At 48.3% G+C, this 24331-nt stretch overlaps 1 protein-coding gene and 1 non-coding gene across 5 annotated transcripts in view; both read right to left on the bottom strand.

Annotated features, from left to right (window-relative positions):
* Window positions 1-24331, bottom strand: part of LOC135919576 (homeobox protein Hox-C4-like) — a 95493-nt gene that overhangs the window by 42972 nt on the left and 28190 nt on the right. Inside the window, exons 2-5 of one of the 4 annotated variants that reach the window (XM_070523102.1) lie at window positions 22451-22648; window positions 22257-22325; window positions 21337-21463; window positions 5120-5270 (exon numbers count right to left, since the gene is read on the bottom strand). In XM_070523102.1, coding sequence (XP_070379203.1) covers window positions 5120-5270; window positions 21337-21344 — 159 coding nt within the window. In that variant the 5' untranslated portion in view covers window positions 21345-21463; window positions 22257-22325; window positions 22451-22648. The remainder of the gene's footprint in view (window positions 1-5119; window positions 5271-21336; window positions 21464-22256; window positions 22326-22450; window positions 22649-24331) is intronic. The other 3 variants (XM_070523105.1, XM_070523103.1, XM_070523104.1) reach the window with 3 other exon arrangements.
* On the bottom strand, window positions 7548-7650 carry LOC135919598 (U6 spliceosomal RNA). The gene has a single exon (XR_010570020.2). It is a non-coding gene; the product is annotated as a U6 spliceosomal RNA (small nuclear RNA).

Genomic DNA, 24331 nt, shown 5'->3' with positions numbered 1-24331 from the left:
TAACACGTGCTGTACCGGTCTAATCTGCATGCCTTCAAAATGACATGAGGAACTATTTCTTAGAGACATAAAAGCCAAGAAAACTTCATGTTCAGAGACAGGCTCAAGAAATAATGAAAAGGGGCTAGCAACAGGCTTCATCTTAAACAATGTCCCAGATGAACTGTTTTGATTGTGCCTAACAAAGCGATCATTAAATATAGTCGCATATATATATATATATATATATATATATATCATAAGAAGCCAACAAACACTGACACCTAGGACAACATAGGGAAAGTTACTTGTGCTTAAGCACAAGTAACTTTCCCTATGTTGTCCTTGGCGTCAGTGTTTGTTGGCTTATGATATGACTAATAAAAATCGGTACCCTCGCTTAACCCCTTCTCTTCTCGTCTATATATATATATATATATATATATATATATATATATATATATATATGTATACATATAGTAACGTGTAACGTTACAATCTTTTCTGCGGCTATCGAAATCCACCTTTTCCCGCGTTTTCTAACCAACTTGAGGGATGGCGTCATGTGATGCGCTGTGACATATCGACGCCACCCCAGCGAACAACCGATGAGTTGAGGGGAACAGGGAAAACAAACATTGCACTCATACCACCGTTCATATTAGGTCCTTTTCAAAGATTTCTCTGGGAATACCGCCCTTGAGATGTTTCCAAAGAACGGTGTTTGAAGGCACATTTCATCAAGCTGCTTTAGGTGTTTCCATAGAGTTTCTAAAGATACCCTAGAGGGAAATGTGGCGCTAGTGTCTATGGGGGTTCTCATGAGCGTTGCCTCAACCTACATGGGAATGATGGGAAGTACAGGCTTCGGATTGACTTCGTCCTTTAAACTAGTGGCGTTTGCTTCTGGCGCAGTAAACAAAGCCATACTCAAATATTATCGCGTAAAATTTAATTTTATTTCTGCAGTATGTTATATAATGTACAACACGCTACATAAACTTTATATGACTTTGAGATGGAAGCATGGTTTACTATGGTTTGTCACCAGGACACATCAGGGTATGCATACTTGTGCGATTCTGTTCCCAATTTAACGCCAAAGAATAATTATTTATTCATTTTTGCAACAGCAAAACAACCGTGCATGTACTTATATAAAAATACTCATCAAGTATTTCTGGAAATAAAAATGTTGTATTTTGACAAAGCGTTGCGCCCTTGAGCGGAATGGTAAAAGTGTCGTCTGCTACGACGCTTGCTCGCTGCAAACGCGAGACTTTTCTCGCAAACGACAGGCACTTGCGAACTCTCTCGCTCTTTCGAAAAGGTTGCGTCGGCTGTCACGATTGCTGAACGTCTTCAAGTACGTTTAAGCACATCTGCTGCAGTGCTAGCTAGGACGCTAGTGGCCTCCTACGAGTATGCTCCATCATATTTTATATTGGCGTACCGCTTCCGAAGCGTTACAGCGTGGCTTTGCGGGTACCCATTGGGCGACACTAGACTACAGCTAGGAAGCAGCTATCTTTCCTACCACAAGTAAGTCTGTGTTCTCAAAGTCCTAAAACACGCATTTTAATGAGCACATAAACGAGCACATAATGAAGCCCTCAGCAAAATTTGATTGTCAAGCCACTTGAAGTACAACTGTATATGTATTGTATCAGTAGTGCCATCTTTATTCTGAAGTAAGACTGCGAGTCGGCCTAGTTGGAACAAATTCATCTTGAAAGTTATTGTGCGCAACAAACAGGGACGAAGAAGAGAAGAACACAAGGGAACACTTGTCCAGTCTGAAAGGTCGCCCTAGCACGCATTTGGCAATGCATTGCCAAGAACATGATTGCTCCCCTTGTCTGAGTAGCACCAACATTTTGTATAGGAACAGGAATCAAACCGCGAGAGAAATTGTAGAAGCGCACTGGATTGGAAAACAAAAAGAAAAATGCATCAGCCATCCATCGGTTTCGTTGTTGGATAAAGAAAATTCACTTCTATCATCACATCTTTAACGCATATTATCATAAGCGGATGTTTCATGCACCTTGCTGTTCTTATGTTGACCGGGTGGCTTTGGTCCACGTCTTTGTTTTTTATCACAAGTGGTATATGCACTGTAAATGTGCTCTCTTGACTTGATCGCGCAGATCTGTGTGTATTATATGCGCTATAGGTGTGCTCTGTTTGACTAGATCGCGCAGATCTGTGGGTATATAAGCAGGTGGTTCTTCAAAAATAAAACCAGTTGTTAGAAAGCGCTCGTCCTTGTGTTTCTTCTCTTCTTCGTCCCTGTTTGTTGCGCACAATAACTTTCAAGATCTTTATTCTATTCTGAAGTTTCATAAAGCACGTAACGCTACAGTGCCAACCTAACACACTTAACAAACAAAGGTCCAAACGCTCAAAACATATTCTTTCAACGTTTACGATGCCTCCGCGTTCTCGTCACGGCTTCGACGCCACACCGCGACACAAGCACCGTCCCAGCCGCTGGCCCAGTGCGCTATCGCCACTCCGAGCAACATAACAAAGGCAGAGAGCTTTGCGTTGTACTGTCCCAGTACAGGTTGTAGCAATTGCGCTTGGAGCGAAACCAAAACTGCCAAAAAGATACTTGTACACTAGTTCGCCAGTAAACAGAATGCCAATCCGAAGCCTGTACTTCCCATCATTCCCATGATGGTTGAACGATCACAGCGCCAGATTTGCCTCTAGGTATACTAATATGAAACTCTATGGGTGTTTCATTCAGGTCGCAATTTACATTGCCAAACTAGACTCTTGTGAATTTTTGTTTTCATCTACTGATAGATGCAGTCCATTTTCCCGACAGATACCAGTTTTCTTATTTTCTTGATGACTCTCTTTGAGTCCGAACACAGCGTCCGGCCCTCGCACTTGCACTTTCCTCCGCCCTTAAGCGGCGTGTAATCCGAGACGGGTCTGCAGCTGCGGGAGTCGCTCCGAGTCTCGACTGCGTTTCCCTCCAGCATTCTTTCGCTTTTATTTAGTTGATTCACAGACCGTAGACATTTCCGAGTGCTACACTGCTTGTGTCGTTAGTAGTATCAAGTTATTTGGCCCGTTTCGCGAGGCCAGCCTCATCACACCTTAATATATTTAAATGCGTTTGTCATTGCGGTGCCGGTGAACAACACAGGGGCGAGGGGAAGGAGAGAACACTGCCAAATTGTTAGTCCCGAATCTAGTCTTCTGTAGGACGTACTGGTGCCCCGAAAGACAAGTGGCACTGAGGTCTGCGGATCAAGTCGTTGTGCATTCCCGCGTAATCGCTGGTTGTTGTGTGTTCCCGGGAATTTACGCCACTTCTCAGTTTGCTCGCGCAGTTTAATTATTGAAGTCGGTTATGATTCGCAATATTTAACAATACTTGTCATCTCACCAGAGATGCTACCAGAGAATGCACATACATGGGCACGATGACAATGTGGCTCGAATTGATATTGAAAAAACAGAATGTCAATACAATATTACAATAACTATACATTAGGTCAGCTGTGACACTGTACAAAACATACTTACCTTAGCGACAGTATTGTAAATAAGAAACCTAGCCAAAACAAAATGAATTCAACATATTGCGTGGTAGCACAGTTAGCTTATTTTGATGCAAGTACGAATCCTGACGCAAGTATGAATTGTAATCTGCAATTACGATTGCATAAAATTCCTTTCGCTTTAGAATCGGCGACAACATTCTGGAAATTTCGGAACCATGCAGGCTCATCTTGCGATGAATGAAAACTGCGTAACAGTGCGTAGGCTGTGAAAAACGGTCACTTGGAAATGATGAACGATCATCTGGAAAACACGGACGGTTTAGTACATGCGTTTATATTTTACTTCTCACTCCATCATGCTGCAGTAGTTGCTTGAAAAGGACCGCATGTTGGGCACGTTTGTATTCCATACTGAAAATATTGACAGCCCCGGCGTTGATCTGTTGACAATGAAAGATGGACATGTCTGCACAGTAGCTGCGTCACATAGAGCTATTTCTACGTTTCCACGGACTTATCGCAGATCCCCTTCAAGATGAGCGCCGCGCCTTACGCAGCCGCTGCCGCAGTAGAACCCCCTCGCCCCCCCCCCCCCCCCCGCGGCGCCTTGTGCGCGGTGGAAGACGGCGCGCACCGTGCCCGTCTCCCTTAAAGTCTTCCTCACTTGGGAGCGCGAGGTCAAGCCACCACCCTCGGCTCACGCTCACGCGCTGTAACTCGCAGCTACAGCATACGGCGCGCGGCCACTTCATACGGAACATCATGACAAAGACAACTCCGACGGTCACCGATCACGGGAATGTGACTGGTGTGTCCATATAATTGCTATCGCAATAAAATGAACTGAATAGCACAATTAACCCAGGGCCAAAAACTAGAGCGGACTGTACTAAAATATCAGCTTTTCTCATTGGCCTCTTATTCCACTCCCTGCCGTACATTAAGGCGGTATGATTCCGGTCGCTCTTTCATTCCGGCCATGTATCGCGCTCCGTTCGCCAGCGGCAGTACTTAAATCGGCCGAAAGAGGCGTTGTATTAACGACCGCTTGGGAGAGCATAAAGATGGCTTAACTAGTTGAAGGACGCCTAGCGTTCCTATGCGGCGGCGGCGGGCGTAATAGACATTTCGGAGAAGCAGCTATGCTACATAGGCATCACAATGAAGACAAAGCGTTCTGTATCAGAATATACGGCGACAGATGCGTAAATCAACCCTCGGTGACCTTGCACGCAAAATAATTTGTTGTTCTTTACGTGCGTACTCAATAATATACTACATTCTGGACAGTTATTGTTTTGCTATATACGTGTAATCTTAAAATGATGCTGCTGGTTCTCTACCTGCAATATTGTCGCGTCTATGTGACACAGCTTTCTATAACCCTCACACCTTCTGTGTCTCTAGCAGCTGTTTTGTAACCACGCTCATATCTTCCCGGACTTTTGTGTTTTGCACTGCATACACACCGTTAATTTAGACCAACTCGCCCGAATCACTACGAGTATGTCGATTATAGTTCGGTGACTCGAGATGCCCCAAAGGGCGTACATTTGTTTTACAGTATTCAGTGAGACACGCGCCACGAGTACCGGCTGTTTGTGGAATCATCCTACCTTGTGTTCCTGTGTCGAGTGCCAGCACAGCTCCGTCCATTCGGATGAGCACGGGTGGGAAAAATGTTGAATATAGGGCGATTCCATGAAGTTCTTGCTCACCACCGTCGGTCCCGAAAAAGCAGCAGCCAGCGAGTTGGCGTGCAGGCGGCTGCAATTGAGGTGGAAGTCATAACCCAATTATTCGTGTTGTGAAACTGGAAATATATCTCCTGATTTAAAACACTTTCGTGACAGCAACAGTTTCAATGGCAGCAAGGCCAGCGTGTCTAAACATCTTAGGTGTAGCAGCGGGCATAAAAGATTGCAATGCGAATGTAAAAGAATAGAACGAGGCAGCTGGTAAAGCTGCAGGACACGAAGTCTACGCAAATTTAAAAGCGAATTGCCCCAAAATATTCCCCGCCACTAAGAAAACAAGGCGAATAGAACATTCAGGACAAAACGAAGAATAAATCTACTCGCAAAACAATTCTTTTTTTTTCCTCACAGGGCATTAGTCACATCTGCTGGACGAGCGCGTTCTTGTTCGCACAATACTAAGCCTTTGATTATTTCATGTGCGTGCTGACTCCGTTTTACGTGCACCTGTTGCTGTGATAAACCTTATATTCGATTTAGGCAACGCAGAGCTAAAGGAGGCAAGGCGTTGTTGCTCCGCGCATTCGCTTGTCCAATAAGACGCCCTCTAACACAATGTTGGGCACGGCCCAACTAATCGTCGCTAAGCGCCAAAGGTAATCGGCAATTGACACGTGCTTTGCAAATGGCATACTGTTCAAGAGATGTCTTACAAAGGAAAGATGTAAGTTTTTGGTGACATCGTTATGCGCTGAAAAAGGAAGGTCGAAGCTGGAGCAACCACCAATATATTTAATAGCTTACGACCGTACCCTTACTATAGGCAAGAATTGCACCTTTCTTTTTCATCTACGCTCGCTCTTTTTAGTTCTCGACTGAGGCCCATGCTTTTTTTATTCTATCTCTATCTTCAGTGTATTTGCACAACGACGCAGTCTGGGTTCGCAGGTATTGAGATGCGACATTTGCAGGCAAAGTCTCTTGACCATGTGGACATGTAATTTATTAACGACGGCCTATATCATGACGGGCGTTGCAGTGACACTCTGAAAACACATAGCATATACTAACACAATACGGAGAAGTGGTTTGGTCAAGTTGTGGCCGTAAATCTAGTGCTGCTGATTGCAATGGAAGCTCTGTTCCCAATTATGAAAGAAAAAGTCACAAGCCTTCGCGGTACACACAGCAATGTCCCAGCGTAAGCAAGTTGAAGCAGCTCCATAGGAGTTCTATTTCCGGCACCAAGCGATACAGGGTCTTCGCGGCGAAGACTGTTCACGTCGTTTTCACGAGAAGGATCCGAACCGTCCGCCCGGTGTTGACGGCGAGCTGTGGCTTGCACTGCAACAAGTCGGGCTCCGGTCAGCAGTCTGGTGAGCCCGACGTTGCCGGGTTGCAGTCGCGCGCGCAGCTCTATGCGACTCGCTTCTTCAGCAGAGGTTCGTACCTTGCGAGGAGGCGCCATAACATGTGTATCGAAGAGTAAGCCCAGGCATCCAGACTTCGTGGCGCACCCTTCGGAAGTGTATAAGCGTCTATTTGTCGGTGGTTATTATGAACATTCGTCACCGCGAAGCCGATTGCACTTTGTCAGAGACGCCCTAGCTGCTTCGGGGCTCCAGCGTGGGTGGCGTTCCATGGAAAACGCTATCAGCTTTCACCGCCATAACCCTGCAGACTTCTAGCTGGCCTTCAACGTAGAGATGGTAAAATGTAACGTGCGAAACAACAGCTATAGGTTACTGGTTAAAACAGCACGCAGAGACGTTGTATACTCTAGGTAAATGTGCGAAATGTATATTTTATATTCATCCATAATTGTGACGGTCTCCACGCAGGCTGTGGTAAAGCATCACGACGTCGACTTTCACTACCGCCGCCATGCAACAGCGAGGAGTCGGTAAAATGCTACGTGAGAAACTAAAAGTACGTATTTGGAAGAAAACAAAACGCGAAGTTCTTTTCATTTAGAGTTAGGCATACAAGGCGTAACATTTATTTCATAATTATTGATTATTACGTTTCAAAGCAAATTGGAAACTCCGACATATTTTTTTTTGCATATACATTTTATACCAGCCCCACCGTCGCCAAGCCAGCCTCCACCGCCACATGAAATCCATTGCGAAACTCCCATTAAGAGTTGCTTTATAAATTAACTCTAGCTAATGAGCATGAAAAGCATCTGATTGATTACCTTTTTAATGGTTTTTCGTGGCGCAAAGGCCAATAAACCGCCAGACATACTCTACTGCGTTGACAATGGTTAGTGCAGATGCAGCATGGCCGTAGAGACCGAAAATTAGTCGCTGCGCATATGCGCAAAATACGTATGCATTTAAAAAGTAGCGTGCAACGCTTCACGAGTTTGGGTGTCACCCTTGCGCAGGTGCCTTGCTAATCACATCTGTATCGTTCCAATTTTGGTACATGTACTTTGGAAGTACAGACCGTATGATAGGATGGTCGGCCAAAGACTACACCATTTACCTAATACCATAACAACGTTTAGTCGCTAAACGAAATCAAATTTATCGGCCATCCAATGACTACTACTGACATAGCAGAAAGCAACCTCACAATGCTGTTTAATGTCTTCCCAAAAGACGGTAGTTCGGGCGCTAAAGATTGTATCTACCATATAGAGCCAATGCGGTGTGCATAGACATTACTGCCAATGCAATTTCAAGCACCTCTTTGAGGAAGCTGTGATGCCAGACGGAACTTCTTCGGACATGCTCTGCCGGCATCGTACCGCGCGTAGGAATGGAGCGTTTGGGGTAAAGTAAGCGGAAGTAAGTTTGCTTACAGTGACTCTTTTGCGGGGCAGCCAAGAAGTTACAGGTGGCGAACAAGTGTTGGTGATGGTTCAAAACTTTATGGTCCAGCGAAGCAATAGAAGAGCACCTTTCCCATTGCAACAAGAACTGATCGGCGTAGAGACCCATGATAAATTGACCACTGATTGCTACATGCGAAGAAAGGAGCAATAGGTCCGTCGCAATAGGCCACCTTTCGGATATGTCAAAATCCAGGAAAGTACGAGTAATAACGTCATGAAGCACATGGCATTGTGAAACCTCTTGTCGCCAGCTGGCTCATCTAATAGGAGGCACTCAAGATGCATAACCATCTGGCCAAAAATGACCGCGTCTACCATCTTGCTAACAGCTCAGTTGCCAGGCGTGGCTGCTCATTACAAAGCTCGTCAATCCTCGGTGTGCGGCTACGCAGGACTCCAGAATGCCACAATTGTCTTGATCTTTTAGCGAATAACGAGCAGCGAACATTGCTTTGCTGCCACGAATTAACGAATCCACGCCAACGTTAGCCCCTTGACTGTCCGTCCAGACAAAATTCACAAGAGTAGTGCCCTAAAACCGACACCTATGTCCCGCCGCGTTTGCCGACGTGCGCCTTAAAACTGAACTGAGCGGTCTAAAAAATTCTCACTAACTCTCAAATTTTCGCGTCAATCCTCTAAAACAGCCTTTCTTTGCAATGCAATGCCCCAGATAACTTCCGTTAGCAAGAAAACACTTCGCATGTGAAAGACTGAACATCCGTTAATACTGCTGTTCTTCGAGCTACTATAGAGAGCTTCGTTCAATGACGAGAACTGTGGTTTCTCTAATCGCTTTCGAGTCTCCCTACGGGTGTGCGAACGGAATTAACGGTTCTACTGAGGAGTGATGAGTTGTGGGTTCGCACACCTTATGCGTGATACGTGCCACGCCCTTTTACCGTGTTACAAAAAAATTGTGCAAGTCAGGTCGCCCATACATGTGCTGTAAGAACTCAGGAAAGACGTCATCATCAAGTTGAATGCCACCGCTTGGTTACACGTTTGCTTATTATGAGGGTATGCCGACTGTATTTTTTTTTCACTCTCATATTGGGCACTGCTTAATTCTCGCCTTGATCGTGTGTCTGTAAGCTGATCACTTGAGTTTTTACGGACGCTGTATCTGGCCCTAGCATGCCGCGATACCATTAGCGACCTTCCAAGCGGGCAGCTAGCCCACTACAGGGTGGCGTCTCGATACCAGAGCCAAAAGAAAGACGTACAATTTGGTTCAATGACAAATTATGTAAAGTCAATTTGCATGCGATTCATCCGCACGTTGCGCAATGAAGCAGCGACAGCTCGATGATAGAGCACGCGAGCTTTGACTTTCTCTACCGATGGTGCGTTGCTGTAAATAAGCGCAGTCGCCATTATTGTGCAGCGACGGCGTCACTGCTCATTCATTTTCCCACAGGTTGGCAAAACTTGCTTCGATGAACTTTGCTGAGCTGTCCTAACTCAAGGGCGAATAAATGACATAAGTAAATGCCTTATCTGCGCGCATACACGAGCGTGTCCAAGCGCCTGCCATCCACCTCTCTCGCAGCTGCTATAGGGGGAAAGGGTGGCGAGAGAAGAGAGCTGTCCTCGTTCAGTTCATCACAGTTGCTCCAAAGCTCTCGCGCTACAGCCCCTGTGTCTGAGAGCCATATCGTAGCGCCCAATGATGCCACCTCGCAAGGAGGCTAAAGGTCGGCGCTCTTGGTCGGCAATGCAAAAAAGGGATCAAAATAAAGTTGGGCCGCGCATGCTCACGGCGCAAGCACGGCACGCCCTAGTCCGTTCTAAGAGCCTGCTACGGTGGCCCTCTGGTCCTGGCGCTCCGCTGCAACGTCTCTATTCGCGACATTTTTGGTGGCCCGGACGTGATGATGACTGACCCCCGCAACCTACCGCCCTCAGGCAACCTTCCACCTGATGCTACCTTACGTCCACAGGACGTCGCAGCTCCACAGCTTCGCCGGCCACATTCTGGCGGAAGGACCCACAGGTCTGATTCAGCCATGTAGAAGCCGCCTCCGATCTACACACACCACCCGCAGATTTCTCGGTATCTCCCCTTACTTGCCAACCTGTCTCCTGAGATTTCTGTGGAGATTTCTGGCGGATGTCAGCTGCACCTTTGGTACCCCGTACCATCAACTGAAGCAGCGTATTTTGGACCGCACCATGGCGTCTGAGAGCGCGCCCCTCCGGCACCTGCTTACCTCCGAGGAGCTTGGAAATCGCAGCTTTTCCTAGCTACTCAACAGCATGTGACGACTCCTGGGTTGAAGTAATGTCGAGACGAACGGTGCGCTGTTGAAGGAGCTGTTCCTGCAGCGCTTGGCGCATTCCACCTGCATTGTCTTGGCCGCTGCAGGAGGCTTGGCAATCGACCGCCTCTCCCAGCCGGAGATGGTGCTGTCTGGGTTACGTGGAGATCCACGGATACGCCGACGGCATCCGCGGGGAGCTCCGTGGTAGGCTTCTCGAGGTAGGCTGGTTGCAGGTGATCTAGAGAGACTACCTCTTCGCCACGATTCAATAGGAGGACGGCGGACTTCTGCGTCTTGTGGAGAGCACGGTATGGCTAGGAGGGTGTAAGAAGTGCCTTTACAGCGTCTCGTCTGAGAAAAACATCAGTCGATAACGCAAGGTCCGGATGCAGAAAGGTGCTATCGTCCGAAGATCAAGGCAGGTTGGGGCGCAGTTGCTGAATGGAGTCCTGTAGGCATTGAAGGTACTTCCTGCAGCGACTGAGACGAGAGGTCCAAAGAAACGAACAAGTCTCCAGGAAGCCGCCGGAGTGCACCATAGACGTGTTTGGCTGGAGAACAGCCAAGGTCGCGACGAAGGACAGCGCGTAGGCAGAGAAGCGCCATAGGAAGGTGGCTGACCCAGTGCTCCCGATCTAGGCGTGCAGTGAGGGCAGGCTTGAACTGGCGGTGGAGCTGCTGAACCATGCCGTTGGTACAGGAATGATATGCAGGGTACGGTAGTGTTTAGCGCCAAGCAGGCTTTAGAGGGAAGTGAAGAGAGTACATTCAAATTTCCGGCCGCGATACAGTGGTCACGATGCTGGGGCAGCCGAAGCACGAACCCCATGTTGAAGTGAAAGCTTTCGCGGCCGTTTCCGCAGCGATGTCCGGAATGGGCACGGCTACTGGCCAACTAGTAAAGCGCTCAATCATTGTTAGAATGTGCCGGCGTTCGTTAGAGAGCGGAATCGGTCCAACCAACTTAAGATGGACGTGGTCAAAGTGACAGCCGCGTGGCAAGAAAGGCTGCGTGGGAGACTTCGCGCGGCAAGTTACTTTGGTGGTCTGGCATGCGAGAGAGACACGAACGTACCCACTGGTGGACGTCTGCGTTAATGCTTTTCCAGACGTAGTGCTGCGTAACAACGTGCTAAATGGCTCGGATGCTAGGATGGCAGATGTGGTGAAGGGAATGGAACACCACACGACAGAAGACAGCCGGAATGAAGGGGCAAAGTGCAGCCGCTCACAGGTGACACCAGTGTGAGCCAGACGCAAACGGATGAGGACCGAGTTCTAGACGGAGGGAACGGGGATTGTCAAGCAGCGCTTGCAGCTCAGCGTCTTTCATCTGCGCACGAACTAGACGTTCCCAATCCTCAGGTGATGTAGAAGTGCCGAGAGAGGTGATTCGGGAGAGTGCATCAGCGAGCTCGTTTTCGGTGCCTTTGATTTGCCGGATATCTATAGTAAACTCTGATATATAGGCCACTTGACGAAGTTCACGTGTGACGCACTTGGAAGAGTTTGTAAGGAGTACATACATCAGAGGCTTATGATCTGTTAGAACATAAAATGGCTGGCGCTCCAAGAAGTGCCGGAAATGCTTCGTGGTGGAGTAGGCGACGAGCAGCTCGTGGCCAGACACGCTGTAGCGAGTCACAACAGGTTGGAGCTTCCGAGAGAAGAAGCCCAGTGGACGCCACTCGGAGTCGATTAGCTGCTCAGAAATGCGTCTTTGTGTTTTCCGAGCTCAAGTAACTGGGTAGCCACGCCTCGGCGCTGCCAACTTGTCCGTTACCCTCCCACGTCCAGGCCGTGCAAAACTTCCCAGCAACCACTACCCTGCGCCAGCAGCGTGATTTCCTGGTCCTAGTGAATATCTCTCGGCGCTTTGTTCCGCATGGCGCTGAGTTTTTGCGTACACTGACTGATCTTCTGCATACGACCAAAGACTCCTCATCCGCGATTTCCTAATCTCCCGAAGGTAAAGCTACTTTCAGGGCTGCTAAACAAGTCGTCGCCGGATCGGTGCTTGTCATTCACCCGAGAACTAACATGCCGACTCGCATCGTAGTGGATGCTTCCAGATTGGCCATCGGCTCATCTTTCTGGTCTCGCTGCTCCACCTTGTGGCGCTGCCGAGAAGTCTGCGTGTAGCCTCCGAGACAAAAAGCGTGGCACGCTGGGGCATGCAAATGATGAGACTTATTCCCTCGCTTGCCGAACACCCTGTGCCATATACTATGCGATCCAATTTGGCGAGAGGTTGTTTGAAGAGGGACATATACCCAGTGCAGTTGTGGTGCAGCCTACTTTCATTTTTTATTACCACTGTTGGTTCTGTTGCTTTTTGAATGTTAATTTGTGTCTTGCCTGTGGATGCTAGGATGGACGGCGTGCTGAGTGGGCCCCAGCCGACTGTACCATGTTGTCTGGCACAGTGGTAAAAATACAAATTTGTATTCTTAACATTGATGCCAATAAACGGCACCTCAAAATGCAGTTGAGCATCAAATACCGGGTCACCTCAATGGAAGTGAGGCAGTTTCTTATCGACGTGCTATGATTGGCAGCACTTTCATCTATAATATATGACCGGAGCATAATAGTAATGCTCCAAGTGCTTTTCGTCCACTCCGAGTAGCAAGTTATCAAGGCAAACTTGGCTTGGGTATAATTTCCTCTTGCAAATATGCCATGTTTTCTTCGGAATTGTCCGTCTGTTACGAGAGCTCATGCCCCTGCCATTAGATGGAAAAGAAAGCAATGCCACACGAATTTATCAAAATGACAGTGCGAAAACGCATACATAATTTTGTGCTGAGAAAGTTCAATTAGTCCCTGTAATGTTTGCCAGGTGAGGTAGTAAGGATGGTGCAAGCCCATTAAAAATAATATTAGATACTGAAAAGTGCCACACGAATCTATTTACGTCTGTTCTTGGTGTCTATAGCACTGCGCTTTGTGTTCGGTTGTCCGCCCCAGTGCGCGTTAAACAAGCCCAAGTGGTGAAACTGTCTGTTAAAGGGAAGCTGAAACGGTTTTCAATTTCCATGAATTGCTGGGATTGGGAAGAACAGACCTAATAACTTACGGTTCCGAAATTTTTTTCTTCGTTTTGTTAATATAAGGGACGGAAATCGCTTTCTAAATCACCCCCGCGGACACGCCCCCATCGCTTCCCGGAGCGCCGGGTGATGTGGTTGCCAGAGGAGAGAACCGGCGAGAGTGACGTCACTAGCGGGGACCGAGCTGCCGGACCGGCGTGCTGGCATGCGCTGGCATGCATCTTTCCGTCCTGCGCTTTACTGAACGACGCTACGAGATATTTGCCGCCGCCGCCACTCACATTTGTTTTGCGATTTTCGTAAACTGTTCTTTCCTTCTGTGCTGCGTGAGTGCCTACAGCCAAGGGCGCCCAACATGCCCTCGTTCTGTGCAGCATTCGGCTGCGCGAACACACGCGGGCGAGACGATGTGGTGTTGCACAGGTTCCCGAAGGACAAGAAGCTTGCAGCGCAGTGCGGTGAGGAGAGATAAGTTCGTGCCGACGAAATCAACTGTGCTGTGCTCGGACCATTTCCGCGATAGCCGGATAGCCTTACGACAAATGCGGAAACGCGTTGTTGCTAGCGTTGCTATACTCCGTTTCATACATCAGGTGCAACGCTGTGGAGGCTTGAGATACTTCTTGCAGTGGCTGCGTTCGCAATTAGAAAAGGTTCGGTGTTTCTTGACCCGATTTTGAGAAAACTTTTCATATATAAGCCCAGTTCTGAATGAAAAAAAAAAGAATTTACCCATAGAAACAATCCGTGTACTTATACGGCTGCTAACACGTTCTTTTAAATCAATTTTCTTTTCGGCATTCTTTAATTGCAGCCCGTCGCGGCAGCTTCAACGTGCATGCTCGCGCGAGCAAATGCCGCTGGCACGCTGCGAACCATAGACGGAAACGCGCGCAGTAATAAATTTTGGTAACCGGACTTCGTGCGTAGCTTCCACAGCGTTGCACCTGAGGTATGAAATGGAGTATAGGCCTGCCTAGTGACATTCGACATACGGTTGCAGTTATCATGTTTACCACACGGCGGTGCTAAAACTGCCTAATACCTTTATGTTAACACTAGCATGGAGCGCGCATACCGATTCTTGATCGAGCCACAATCGCAAAGTCGTCGAACCATATTCTGAATACTGCACATATAATTCCCCTGACCATCTCGATCTGGATGTGTATGATAAGCAACTTCCATGACTGTACCTCGCAGCACTGCATGTGCGCGCTTTGAAACGCGGCACTTATGTTCGCGATCGTGTATCAACGCTCAGAAAACCACGGGACCTTAGACAAGCAGCGGCAAGGTGCTTGACATCGCGGAATTGTACCCGTGTTTACAATCTAATGAGAAGTTAGTGCTTCAGCATTCTTCCAGCAGCAAGTTCCCAGTGACACTTTAGCGCATTTTTACTCCCGTCATAGGAACGTGCAGCTACATGAAAAAAAAAAGCATACGTAACAGCTAAGATTTCCAACGCGCGAGAAGGTGCACACATCGCTCTCGCTTTTGGCACACTCAACATCGTCGTTGCCGCCGTTGCCGCCATCGTTTTCCGTATCGGCTGTCGGTTCGAACATGTATGGCGAAAATACAAGCTGTCCGAGACAGCGAGAACGTTCTCTAATGCTTACAACTCAGCTATGAAGCCAGAACAGAACAGCGTGCTACGCTCTCAAACGGCGGCGCCGACCGGCGACTGCCGCCCTTGACGTCACAGCGGCTCCGACCAATCACGGGCAACAGCGGCGTTCGCGCGATACCCTGAGGCGCTGGTGCACGTTTTCATGAAAAAACAGCCGCTTGCACTTGTTTCCGCCCTTTTTGAACGAGATATTCGTGTTCAGGGGACTCAAAACTGTAGAATGCCGCAGAGAACTCATTTTTTTTCGAAAAGGTTTCAGCTTCCCTTTAATCACACACTTATTTGTCACGTGAAACTCACAAATTTACTCCATTTCAATTTTAAGCCATTCGCCAGTTTCGTTGTGAGTGGGAAAATCACTCTTAAATCTATTTGCTTGGGGAGTCAAGAGTTCAATTTGATAGTATACCAGCACAGTAAACAATTAGCAAAGAAGTCTTGCCGCACCGTTGTATTGTTAAAACCAAACTGGTCTCTCCCAATCCGCTTCGCGCATGCCCTTTCTCGCGCCCAGGCAGATTTGAAGATGATTTCGTGAGAACATGGGATTTGCTGTGTAGTTCCGACTTGTTTTCCAGTTCAAAATATTGAGCACTGTAGCGTATCCTTACTTCATCCATAACTTAATAAATAATCCTAGGCTTGTACATGCCAAAACCACCATATGATTATGAGTCACGTGGTAGTGAGGGAATCCGGATGAATTCTGACCACCTGGGTTTTTTAACGTGCACTCAATGCACGATACATTGGAGTTTTTTTTTTTTTTTTGCATTCCACCTCCATCTATATGCGGCCACCACGCTGAAGATTTGATCACGCGCCCTTGGATTTAGCAGAGCAACGCCAACGCCACTAAGCCACCACCGCCGATTCATCCGTGCTTGCTCCTGTAATGGCGCACTAAAAAGTTATAATAATATCGCACGTGGCCTTTTGGCTGGAAGAATGGGTTGTAAAAATCAAAATAGCAATGTTATTCCGTGAACTTTCGTCACGTCGATCGCGTTTCTCAGCTATTGCGTGGCGACTACAATAAAGACACAAATACCTTCCTCATGAACGTGTTTCAAAACTTCTTCGCCAAGAATATTCATCCCTCTGGTTCAGCATGTCTAACATGGAGACGAAACTTACTTATGAGTATACCTACTAAAGACAGCACAATGGATATTATATACAATTCGCTGAATGTAAGCGTAGCCGTCCGCTAAAGCAATAAAATATTACAGGTCACCTTCGTACTGACATTTGACATTAATTAAAAACAATGGTTGTTTATAGGCGCACTATACTACGTTTGAGTACATGTCCAATATGTTGTTCTGCATCACAGCGGATATATAGTGTCCTTTCTGGTATCGGAAGGGTTCTAAACTTAATAGCAAGAGCGCATATTTGTAACAAGTAGTTCAGTTCATCAATATATATAGATTGTAATGAAGAAGAAGAGCACAAGAACAAGGCCAGCCAGATGCCTGCTGTGCAACCAGAGGGCCAGCCGAATCGCCAGTGTTTGGCACGAGTGTGAGCCGTTCGGGTAACCAGCTGTTCCTGCTATGCGTCACCTGCCTCCTCGGTTACGAAGAGACGTTACCCTTGGAACTGTTCAGTGCACCTATTACAATTGGTGGAAGGTGCGGGGTACTCAAGAACATATACACACTGGAACTCCCGGTCTCGGACTCTGCCTCCCGTCATGCCTGACTCTCCCCAACCGACGCCGCCGCCACCCCCCGTTGCCTGCTCTGGCGCTGTACCGCAACGACATCCAGCGGATTTCAGCGGTACGGATGAACAGAACGTCAATGACTGGTTGGCTACGTACGAACGAGTGAGCTTGCACAATCGATGGGATGATACCGCCAACTTTAATGCCGTCATATTCTACCTTGCGGGAGTGGCTCCCCTGCGGTTTAAAAATCCCGAAGCCGACTTTCAGTCCTGGTCCGCCTTCAAGGCCAGTTTCTCTGAAGTTTTCGGTCGCCCTGCCGTCCACAAATTGCGCGCCGAGCAGCGGTTATGAGAGCGAGCGCAACAACCTGGTAAAACATTCACCTGTTATATTGAAGAGGTTCTCGACCTATGCAAACGTGTGGATGTGTCTATGCTCGAAAACGACAAATTGAAGCACATTTTGAAGGGCATCGCCGACGATATTATCCAAATGTTGATCGCCAAGAGCCCGCACACCATAGCAGAGCTCACAAACTTGTGCCAAAGCTACGACGAGTTGAGGAGGCAGCGCGAGTTGACTAGGCGTCCCTCAGTGGCTGACGAGGCCCTCTCTTCCATGACAGCCTTCTCTGATCGTTCCTCCTTGCTCACACAAATCCAAGCTTTCGTGCGGGAGGAAGTTGCACGTCAGCTTTCTCTGCTACCCTTCGCTGAGCTACAGCAGCCGCTGCCGCAACAGCCTGCTACACAGCTCGCTCCTACGCTCAGGCGGGTTATTGAAGACCAAGTTGCTGAGGCTCTACCGACGCAGCATCAGCAGTACCCTGCCGCCGCGCCCCTTACTTACGCATCCGTCGCCGCGCAGCCCCCTCGTCAACCACTCGTTGCGCTACATCCTCGGCCGCCAACACCCGTTCATAGTCCCGTTCATCGGCCTGCTCCTGCCTTTACTAATCCTTGGCGCACGCAAGACAACAGGCCCATATGTTATGCCTGCGGTATTCCCGGACACGTTGCACAACTCTGCCGCCGCCGCATGCTGCACTCTGATGGGTTGGTGCAGTTGCCTCCCTACGCCAACGTGCAGCCTTTCCACGACACTTATTTTAGTCGGCAGTCGAACAGGCCACCCGGTCCTTACACGTCGTTCACCTTCCCCGCGTCGCCGCTCGTTGTCCCCAATGCGTCGGCGCCCTTCGCCCACGCAAGAGGAAAACTAAGCGCCGCAGTTCAGGAGGCAGGGACTACGTCGCCATCGATCTGTACAAGTCCTTCTTTGTCGCCTTCGAACGTTGTCGATCTTAATGTTGACGGCGTCCCTACCGTTGCGCTAATTGATACCGGAGCAGCCGTGTCTGTCCTAAACGAACGCCTCTCTCGCGCTTTACGAAAAGTTACGACGCCACTTTCTGGGTTTTCTCTTCGCACAGCAAGCGCCCAGCCAGTGCAGCCTTCAGCAGCATGTACAGCTAGATTTGTTATTCAAGACGTTCTCTATATTGTGCAGTTTGTGGTTCTCCAGTCCTGTTCTCACGACGTGATACTTGGGTGGGACTTTCTTTCGCGAAATAACGCCGTCATCAATTGTGCACGTGCTGAAGTCGAATTATCGCCTCTGTGTGACGTGCCCCTCGTCGGCGCCACTTCTCTTCCCGCTATAAGCCAGTTCTTCGAGAAGACATCGCCATACCACCGTACTCGTCTGCCGTTGTTCCCGTCTTCTGTGGCGTTGTCTCTGAAGGCGCTGTCCTCTTCACTCCTTCAGAACTCTTCATGATCCGCAAAGACGTTCCCCTGCGTTTCATCGCGCTTGACATTTCAGCCGGTTTCAGCGCCATCGTTGTTTGCGATCCGCTTCCTACAGCCCTGATGGCTCTTCGCGGCGAAGAGCTTGGCCATGTTCAGCCTATTGATGACATGTTTATAACCGACGTGCCGGACGCTTCGTATGCAGAGCTCACCGACTTCTGTGCACTTTCCACTTCTGCTCCGCCATCACCTGACTTATTCACACCTTTCATTGCAGATGACCTTACTTCCGAGAAGCGCTCCGAGCTTCTCCCCCTGCTTGCCCAGTTCCGCTCTTCTTTTGATGTCGCTCAGCCTACTCTGGGTCGCTCGTCAACCGTCAGCCACAACATCGACACTGGCTCCAACGCGCCATTGCGGCAGCGCCCGCCCGTACCGCGTATCCGCCAAGGTGTGTCAGGTGATCAGTGAGCACGTGGACGACATGCTTCAGCGCGGCATCATTCCACCTTCTAATAGCCCGTGGGTATCACCTTTGGTTCTCGTCACAAAAAAAAGATGGTTCCATTCGGTTCTGCGTCGATTATCGCCGTCTCAATAAGATAACGCGCAAAGACGTCTACCCTCTACTGCGCATTGACGACGCTCTGGACAGCTTGCAAGGCGCTAAATTCTCTTCGTTGGATTTACGCTCGGGCTACTGGCGGGCTACTCGATGACAGCAGTTGATCGCCCTAAAACTGCATTCATTACGCCGGATGGTTTATACGAATATAATGTGATGCCATTTGGCCTATGCAATGCGCCTGCTACCTTTAAACGAATTATGGACAATATCTTGCGCGGCCTAAAATGGAGCACGTGTTTTTGCTATCTCGACGGCATCGTTGTGTTCGCCCCTGATTTCAGCACGCATCTTCTTCGCCTTAGGCAAGTGTTGACGTTCTTGACAAACGCAGGCCTGCAACTGAACCTAAAAAGTGCCAGGTCGCCGCGCGCAAGCTCATAATTCAGGTCACGTCGTATCACAAGACGGCATTTGCCCCGACCCATCAAAACTTCGACCCATGGCAGAGTTTCCGAAACCTAAGACACTCAAAGAACTCCGCCCCTTCATCGGCCTCTGTTCTTACTTCCGACGCTTTGTTCGCAATTTGGCCTCGATAATATCACTTCTGACACAACTCTTAAGTGGCGCCAACGACCTATCCTCCTGGTCTCTTGCATGCGACAACGCGTTCGTGACCTTACGCCGTCTCTTGACGTTTCCGCCTATACTGCGACACTACGACCCCACCGCCCCAACTGAAGTGCATACCGATGCCAGTGGTATTGGCCTTGGCGCTGTCCTTGCGCAGCGCAAGTCTGGCTACTCCGAGTACGTCGTTGCTTACGCCAGTCGTGCGCTGACCAAAGCTGAACGCAATTACAGCGTCACAGAAAAAGAATGCCTGGCCATCGTTTGGGCACTCGGGAAGTTTCGCCCCTATTTATACGGCAGGCCTTTTTACTGACCATCACGCTCTTTGTTGGTTATCCGCTTTAAAAGACCCGTCTGGACGCCTTGCCCGCTAGGCTCTGCGCTTTCAAGAATACGACATACACGTCATATACCGCTCAGGTCGCAAGCACACTGACGCTGACGATCTGTCCCGCTTTCCGCTGCCTGCCGACACGGCCTCCCTCTCCACCATTAAGGCGGTATCCTCGGTCGACATCGACACCTTCGCATCAGAACAGCGCAAGGATCCTTAGGTGGCCTCTCTTTTCGATCTCGTTTCTGGCTCGCCTGCATCTCCCATCTCCCGCTCCCTGCGTCGCCAGGCTGTCCATTTTGCTGTCCGGGAGAAACTCTTGTATCGACGGAACTACCAGCCCGATGGTCGCAAGTGGCTCCTGGTTATCCCTAGGACTTTGCGTTCCGACATGTGCGCGTCTTTCCATACTGACCCACAATGTGCACACGATGGCGTTTTGAAGACGTATGAGCGCCTGCGACAGCGTTACTACTGGCGAGGAATGTTTACTTTTGTCCAAAAGTTTGTCCGCTCGTGCCCGCAATGCCAACGCCGCAAATCTCCGCCTCATCCGGCCCACGGATTATTACAGCCGCTTCCGTGCCCTGCTCGTGCCTTCGACCGTGTGGGAATTGACCTGTACGAGCCGCTACCACTAACACCAGCTGGAAAACGATGGATTATTGTCGCAGTTGACCACCTTACACGCTATGCCGAAACCGGTGCTCTACCTGCAGCGCCCGCCAGTGACGTTGCATCCTTTCTGCTCCATCGTTTCATTCTTCGTCATGGCCCACCTCGGGAGCTGTTGAGTGATAGAGGGCGTGTGTTTCTGTCGCAGGTGGTTGAAGCTCTGCATGCTCAATGCCGCATAGTTCACCGGACCACCACGGCGTACCATCCTCAAACTAACGGACTTACAGAGCGTTTCAATCGCACCCTTGGTGATATGCTCGCCATGTACGTTTCATTGGAGCATACAAACTGGGACATCATCCTCCCATTTGTCACGTACGCAGATAATACGGCTACACAAAGTACCACAGGATTTTCTCCATACTTTCTTTTCTACGGTCGCGATTCTGCCCATACCATCGATACGGTTTTGCCTTATACACCAGACGCGTCAGAATGTGCTCCCATTGCAGCCGTCACCTGATACGCCGAGGAATGCCGTCAATTAGCCCGAAAGTTCACCTCCGCTGACCAACAACGACAAAAAGCCAATCGTGATGGCGACGCTACGAATCCGAATTTCGCTACCGGCACCCTTGTCTTGTTGTCCGTGCCTTCTAGCACGCCTGGACTTTCGACAACACTTCTCCCGAAGTATGGTGGACCATACCGCATCGTCGAACGGACCTCTCCGGGCAACTATGTCACAGAGCCACTTACATCGACATCCGACAAGCGCCGCCGTGGACGGGATGTTGTTCACGTGCGCCGCCTGAGACTATTCTATGACCCACTCGTCTCCATGTCGTAAGTCGCCAGGATGGCTCCGCTTTTGGACCGGGGGTAACTGTAATGAAGAAGAAGAGCACAAGAACAAGGCCAGCCAGATCGTCTCTTCCATGCCTGCTGTGCAACCAGTGGGCCAGCCGGATCGCCAGTGCTTGGCACGAGTGTGAGGCGTTCGGGCAACAAGGTGTTCCTGCTCTGCGTCACCTGCCTCCTCGGTTACGAAGAGACGTTACCCTCGGGCGGAACTGTTCAGTGCACCCATTATATATATATATATATATATATATATATATATATATATATATATATATATATATATATATATATATATATTTGGCTTAAACATTCAATCAGCAGTTATAAAAGCTTGTTCAAAGTAGGTGCCAAGTTTCCAATGAGATATCTAATGTTTAAGATCACAATACTGAGTTATATTCGCCACAATATGGGCTATGACAAGACATATTGGTCGGGAAAATACAACATTTTCAAACGCTAATTTTCACTCTAGAAATATCTCCAAGAAGCATTCACGTCTATGCTTAGTAAGTTACGTTAGTAAGGTCAGTATTCAAAAAAGGCACCGCTACATATCTAGAGCATCGGACGGGCATTTTTCATGCACATATAAGAACAAAATTTTGCATGAAGCTGCTGACCGCAAGGCTTAAAAGAAGCCTTCATTTACGGTACAGAACGCGTTTATCTCGTGCCAAGCCCTTTCCTGAAACCATGCGACATTCGCTGTGGGGACTCAGTGGCGCTCAAAGATTGTGGGATCGAATCACGAATATGAAGGTTGCGTCCCGAGAAGGTAGCTTGCAAAAAAGAAACGGAAAATGCTCACGCACCGGGTTTTTTTCCCACGCAATAAGACACAGGTGGTAAAATCGACGCGGAGCTCCGCTGAAATGGCGTCCCTGAAAGCGAAGTTGCGAGTTTGGCACGTAGAAATTACTCGGCCAAATCAAGCAGCTAAAAACCGCATCCTCAACAACGAATGTTGCAACCAAACAAGGTATACGTTGAAAATATTGTTACTTACGACGCTCCTTTCTTGAAGGAATCAGCAGCAGCTACGGCAGTGGGCCACGCCAACGGTCCAATAGCTGTGGTCTGGGGTTGAAAGCGAGGCGACCACTGTGGCGCGGTCTGCAGCTGCAGCGGGCCGAGGCGCTCTCACCCACGCGTGCAGGGCCCGTCATCGGTTGCGGAACTATCCGTCTTCGGAGCTCGTGAACATCTGCAGCCGTTCCGGGATCTGTTTATGTTGCTTTCTTCGAGTTTTGTTTGTTTGCCTCCACGCGACCTCCCTTTGCGCCTTGCAGAAACAAATAGTTGTGGCCAGCACTGCCTCCCTCGACTGACGCATACAGCATGATAGCATTCATACCAACACTCTGCCCGCACAAAATTTTTAAAAAGAGTTAGTCTTCCTAAAATTATTGCGCTCCTCCACAATAGCGGAGAATGCTCAAGAAACGAGTGGTTACAGGGTTCTTGCTTCAGGTGTGCGAATCATGAATCAAAAATGAATCATTCAACAATATGTTTAAATACCAATTATAAATACTGTGATAATACATTAAGAAAAGTGTTCTTTAAATAAGTCAGTTGTAAGTTAATCTTCGTTGCGATCTTACGTAACAGGGCCAACCTAGAAAAACTTGAGCAGCGCAGGATAATATCTAGATTAACATTTATTTACCAACTTTATCATGAGAACCTTAAGCTATCACGGGAACGATATCTTCAGCATCCTTTCAAACGATCAGAGCGAACGCACCACAGTAAAACTATTATACAGCCAGTCAGCCACATCAATGTTCACAAGTTCTCTTTATTTCCTCGCGCAATTTATTATTGGAATACGTTATCTGAGGAAGCAGTGAACTCCGCTTCGCTGGAATCATTTTTGAATCTGTTAGTAATGTCAATTTTGTTGAAATTCGAGTCCAAGTGGTGTACACACTGAGTTGATAATATTGCCTTGTCCGCGTATTCATTTGTCATCTATGTCCAGTGTATTGTCATGTTTTTTTTTGTTTTTTTTTCACTTTTGTATGTATTATATCTTTGCAATTATGTCAATTAGTTCAAATTTACTTCTCTTGCTTGTGCTCTTAGTATCCACTCCTGCATGGGCCCGAGAAGGGCCTGCAGTGTCTGTAAATAAATAATAAATAAAATAAATTTTTCTTCATATGACATTCTAAGGAATTTTATCGAACTGGAGGTTGATGGAAAGACTTTGTACGGTTGTTGATTTGTTCGTTCAAAGCGTTTAGACCTTTTGCTGTTCGAATATGTTTGAATGATGCTACACCATGCGTAATTCGTTTGTTTTTCTGTTATCGTGATGCGCCTACCTTGTGGCTTGCGCGGTAAGTTTCAAGATGTGCAAAACAGTCATATTTCCTGTTTCCATTATTCAGTAGGACAGCGTCCAAACAGCTACCAGCCCGACGTTTCGGCATCGTTGCGTTTGGGATGACTTCAATATATGAGCATTTGTTGGGAGCGTTCTAAAATTTTGTGTTTGTGTAAATCAGTGTTTGAGCCTGCGGGAAGATACATTTCTGCAAAGTTTATTGGCGCAGAGCGCTAAGCCACCCAAACAAGGTGAATGCAACGTACTAAGCCCAATTAACGCACGCAGTCTGCTGGTCGTGAGCGAATCTCCACTTCGTACTCCTCGATGCGATGCGCGAGCTCGACTTCCAACGTATGCCCCAGGCGATGCGGCAGTTGCTGTGACAAAGCTTTCTTGTTATTCAGGCTCCATGTGTTTCGAACGCCTCGGCTTGGAATTATTCAAACTTAATGCCAAAATGTCGTCTGCAACAATCTGGAGCAAAATGATGCAATGCCACGGAGGAGGTGTAAGCGAGGGTCTGCTTCTTTTTGGTACATTTTCAGTCCCCCT

The sequence above is a fragment of the Dermacentor albipictus genome, chromosome 8 (genome assembly GCF_038994185.2).
Source record: "Dermacentor albipictus isolate Rhodes 1998 colony chromosome 8, USDA_Dalb.pri_finalv2, whole genome shotgun sequence".
NCBI lineage: Eukaryota > Metazoa > Arthropoda > Arachnida > Ixodida > Ixodidae > Dermacentor > Dermacentor albipictus.
The sequence above is the reverse complement of the archived record's forward strand: the minus strand, read 5'-3'. Positions and strand labels throughout refer to the sequence as shown.